General features: G+C 37.5%; 1 protein-coding gene across 2 annotated transcripts in view; it reads right to left on the bottom strand.

Moving 5' to 3' along the window:
- The window catches only part of LOC125026609 (retinoblastoma-like protein 1), a 14015-nt gene extending 9624 nt beyond the window's left edge, over positions 1-4391 (bottom strand). For both annotated transcript variants that reach the window (XM_047615173.1, XM_047615180.1), the window contains exon 1: positions 4133-4391. In XM_047615173.1, the coding sequence (XP_047471129.1) occupies positions 4133-4267 (135 nt within the window). In that variant the 5' untranslated portion in view covers positions 4268-4391. The remainder of the gene's footprint in view (positions 1-4132) is intronic.
- Between the last annotated feature and the right edge of the window lie 609 nt (positions 4392-5000).

The raw sequence follows: 5000 nt of genomic DNA, 5'->3' as shown, positions 1-5000 counted from the left end.
TCAGGTCTGCAAAACTGGGCATCAGAATAAAAATAGCATGTATTCTAAAGAAATGTCTGAGAAGAAATCCCCATAAAAATATGAATGTTTCCCTTGTTGCTTCTTCTTAAACTAAAACTGAAGTAATTTTATTCACAGGCATTAAATACATGCTATTTTACTGTTATTTTAATAATAATAATAATAATAATAATAATAATAATAATAATAATAATAACAACAACAATAATAAAAATAAGATCACTATTACAAGAATATGGGTTTTCTCTAGACCTGGTTGGCAAAATGCACCTGTTACAACTATCACTACTAGTAAACACACATCAAAATGCACCTGTTATAACTATCACAACTAGTACACAAACATCAAGTTTTCTAAATATATAATAAAATATATAAACCTTCATATATAACAAATTCAGTTAAAAATTCAAGATTTCTATATCTAGCAGAACCTGCAATTTGAACTATACAGTGAAACAATAAAAAAATCAGGAAATATTAGTATCAATATATCATGGGTACAAATGAACTGTCACATACCCCTAAAATAAAATACAGAAAAAAAAGGTTGTGGTATCTGAATTAATCATTTATACAATATCATATTTTTTTCTGGCTGAAGAAAAGAAAAGGAAAGAAAAGTAAAGAAAAGAAAAATCCGACATGTTTTAACAAGCAGCATTTTGATTATACATTCCATAGGACTACTTTACCTTCATCATTTCTGGCAATATTCAAGTATTTAGCCAAAAAATTATTGAAAGATAAAGCTAGCAAGGTGAAGCCAAATGACAGGATAACATGTGAGCCCAATACTCAGTTATCTACATAAGGATGTTCATTTTATAAAATATCAGTATTGCTGGAGAAATGCAAAAAAACAAGTCTAATTTAAGATAATAAATAGGCATATACAACAGCATATGCCTTTTCAAACCTAAATACAGTATTTTTTTTCTAATAGAAAAAGGAAATGGTAAAGCATCTATAATGACTATATACACCAGGAGTTTCTGGGTATCAACCCATTAGTGCCAGGTAATTGCACTGTTCACTGCAGTTTTGTTTTGTGAAATTTGTCTACATATAGATGGCTCCATAAGTGCTTAGTCATCAAGGAATCAATTAATAGGACTGCCTGACCTCACCTGATATCCCTTTCCTTATCATTATTATTATTATTTTAATGCTATTTTTTATCATCACTACCAATACAATTACTGACACTGGGATTATATGTCAATACTAATAGCAATAAGAAATTAAAAATTATAAAAATCTTTCTGTAAATCAAAGTTAGCTAAGCATTTGTGGAGCTTTCTATATACAAGAAAAAAAAAATCACAGTGGACATGGCCATCCAGGCATCATTGAGTTATGACATTCATTCTTCTCTTGCTCTCCAAAATGGACAGCTAATCAAGCAAAAGCACAATTTAGACTAGCAACATACATAAGAATTCTTTGAAAACTAACATTTATGGAAGATATAATTGTAAATGATACACCTAGCTGCTACATGCAATCGTTCAGTATAATATCAAAATATAAATGACATTTCAGATGTTAGAGAAGTTGAATATTTCTGGCTCAAATACTCTAAAAACAGATCATCCTGTAAATATATGCAAACCCTTTACAAACAAGAATTACATGCATCAACATTCATATTCATCTTATCTTCAGTGATGCAGCATAGGATTCCAAACTTTCACTATTACATTCTGACAAGAGGGAACTTGTTGACCTTAGTGGCAATTCACTGTGAAATAAGGAACCTATCCAAGCTCTACTTTGCTAAAATATATGTGGTAGATGTTTGTCAGCCTTTCCAAGAAAACCAAATGAATCAAGGTCACAGAAGCCGACCACCGGCGAAGAAATATATAATCTTTCAAGAGTAACAGCTTCTGGTAGGCAATTTTATGAAAATTTATAATAATACTTCAATGGTCAAGTTGTTAATTTGGAATAAATGATATTAATAATAAAACAGGCTATGTTACCAACATCCTAGCTGGACTATCTGTAGTTGGTTTCTGCAGGTATACATTCCTCATGCATTACACAATGTACTACTAGCATGTTGGACTTTCACTTGTAAAGCATTTATCACAGGCTGTTGCAAGTTTTAAGTAGCTTTGAACAAAAGTCATCATAATGATGGGTAAAGCCCTAATTTGAAAGTTTCTGTGGATCAGTGAGTAGCTTTACCTATTGTAATTATATCCAAACATTTTGGGCAATTCACACACATAAATTCAATACCAATCTGGTTATGCTTCAAATGATTACAGGGCTAATGAAATCTGTCTCCAATGTATAAGCCGACAAAAAATATGAACCAAATACTGCCAGGTAATCACAGTCTACTATAGTTTTCTTTTACAAATTTTGTTGGCACATAGATTGCTTCACAAATACTCAGCCACCAAGGAGCCAATAAGCCTACATGCCAACCTGATTTTGTTTCCTCAAATTTTCATAATACTACTAATATTCATGTTGTTGTTATCATGGATTGTATTGTTAATGACAATAAAAAATATGTGAAAAGAACACCGGTGTGTTGAGTATATCTTGTAATAGATTTTGGATGATTAAGCAGATGTGGCTCCATCTATGTGTTAATACATAACAACAACAACAACATTAGACATGGCATGTATTCTTGTTGTCCTAGTATCAGTTGGTTAAGTTTGATGAAGACTCTTTCTTCTCAAACATTTGGCTCACTCAAACCTATACTAAATCTCTATATAACTATGATACAAGATTTTGAGACATTTTTCAATCAACCTAAAACAACAAAGCTCAGCCTGGGAAATAATACACATTATTTCTATGAAAATGTTAACAAAACATTTTAAGAATGTAATCTCACATACTGATGCTAAATACAATTCTAGAACTGCATATATATACACATACATATTTTTTTTTTACTGGAATGCATTTTTGGTCGGTACCATAAAATGACATGAAAACATTTCCTAACCAAACCTAATCTAGTCCTGAGGCTCTGCCCCCTAGGCCCTCAGTTCATTCAAGAGACAGACATGAGGTAACTTGCCTAACCTAAAATATTAGATGCTATCCAGTTCTGCACATCTGACTGGTCAACAATGATGTATCGTCATGAGTGTCATAGCTGCTCTAACACTCTTTTCTTCATATTCATACATTATCATCTCCCTATTTTCCTGAACAAATATCTATGTAATATATTTCACAATGATGTGTCTAACAGTTGTCAAATAAAAAATAAAATCTTTCTCCATGACATGAGTCCTTTCTCTTCAGTCAAGGGGGCTTACCCACTTCACAAATCACATATTTACTACCCAATTATACTATTTGACTTCCTCCGGCATCTACTGCAGGATAAAAAAAAAAATTTAAATACTAAAAATAAATTCTACAATGAATCTGTTCAAAGCTGGAAAATATATGGCCACCCCAAAGAGATGGGGAAAAGGGAAGAATAACCAAAATTCAAAACATTATTTCCCAATAATCCTTAATAGTTATTCCAATGTTCATTAAAAAAAAAAAAAAGTAATATTCTTCCCAAAAATATGGGTCAAAACACAACACCAAGCAAGCTCATAATGCTTTACTATGAAAATTAGTCAACTTGCACAAAGTAACTCGCATGTGAACATTCACCACAATTAACAATCCTCATGGAAATCGGGCCGGAGCCGCCGTGGAGGAGCAACACTCGGAGAAATAAAAACAAAAACAGCAAAGCACAGCCTCTGCACGACGCCACATCCCTTCATCCCATCTGCCCCTCCCACATTTCACGTCGCTTTGGTATCCTCCAGAGACGATGTTTTTCAACACTGATGGAACTCGGAAACAAAATAAACACTCGAAAATCAACAGGAGATAAATGGGAGAAAATCCGAGCGCGCTAGGTGCAGGCAGTCACGAAACATGTCGGAGGCGCAGGATGTTTTCGGAGGAGGACGCTGTCTCCGTCCTCTCGAGGCCCAGCGCTGCCCCTGGCGACGTCCCTCACACGCAGGCCAAGGAGGAGGGACCCTTCACGCCCTGCTCGCCTGCGTCGAGGGGCGGCGATCCCAGATGCCAACAAGTGCAACGGCACAAGAGCGAATCTCACCTCCAGAGTGTATTTCAGCTGGATGTTCTCGTAATTATTCCATGCCTCGTCGGCCGTCACTTGATCGAGGTTGAGGTCGAGGGAGAGGTCGGTATACCGCCGCCTCACACTCGAGCCCAGATCAGAGTCACTCATGTTTGCAGCACGGCAGTCCTCACACTGGCATCCCACTACTGCTTTCAACCGCCGCCTCCACTAGAATGAGCGGCGCGTGGCGGGAAACCGGCCGCGCACCACCCTCCACCGCTGTCGCCCTCCGCCGACCCAACCAGTCCTGCTTCGATGCCTGCACGCCCTTCTGCTCGCTCGTCCTCGAGCCCCTTCTCACAACCACTCCCGACGTCCTCTGGCCCCTGCTCTCCGTCGTGCCCAGTCCAAACCACGCCCTACGCCCACATTCGGGACGCCCTTTGGCTCGCAGCGTCTCATGGCGCGGAGGTGCATTAAAGGACGTGTGTTTTGGCGGGAAACGGCGGTGGAGGCGGCAGGCGGCGCCGCGTCTATCTCCCTTATTTACAAACACCAAAGTGCCTTTCTCTGGTCAACCTGCGCCGGCCCTTTAAATACAAATCCCAACCGTCTCCCCCATAAACCACCGACTTAAAGCACATCATTCGTCTCCCATTTCGCTCAACTCATCAACCAAACCCAACAGATATGCTCATGAGGATTCCTTTTCTGCTTTTGGAGCGCAACTCAAACTTGCGATGTGGTTTGCATGGCCTGCAACCTCTTGCAATTTGCAATATCACGCTCAAGGAGAAGAGTACATATATTTTATACATATATACATGTGTGTGTATTATATATATATATATATATATATATATATATACATATACCCACAAGCACACACACACACACACAC

Source organism: Penaeus chinensis, chromosome 1 (assembly GCF_019202785.1).
Source record: "Penaeus chinensis breed Huanghai No. 1 chromosome 1, ASM1920278v2, whole genome shotgun sequence".
Lineage (NCBI taxonomy): Eukaryota > Metazoa > Arthropoda > Malacostraca > Decapoda > Penaeidae > Penaeus > Penaeus chinensis.
The sequence above is the reverse complement of the archived record's forward strand: the minus strand, read 5'-3'. Positions and strand labels throughout refer to the sequence as shown.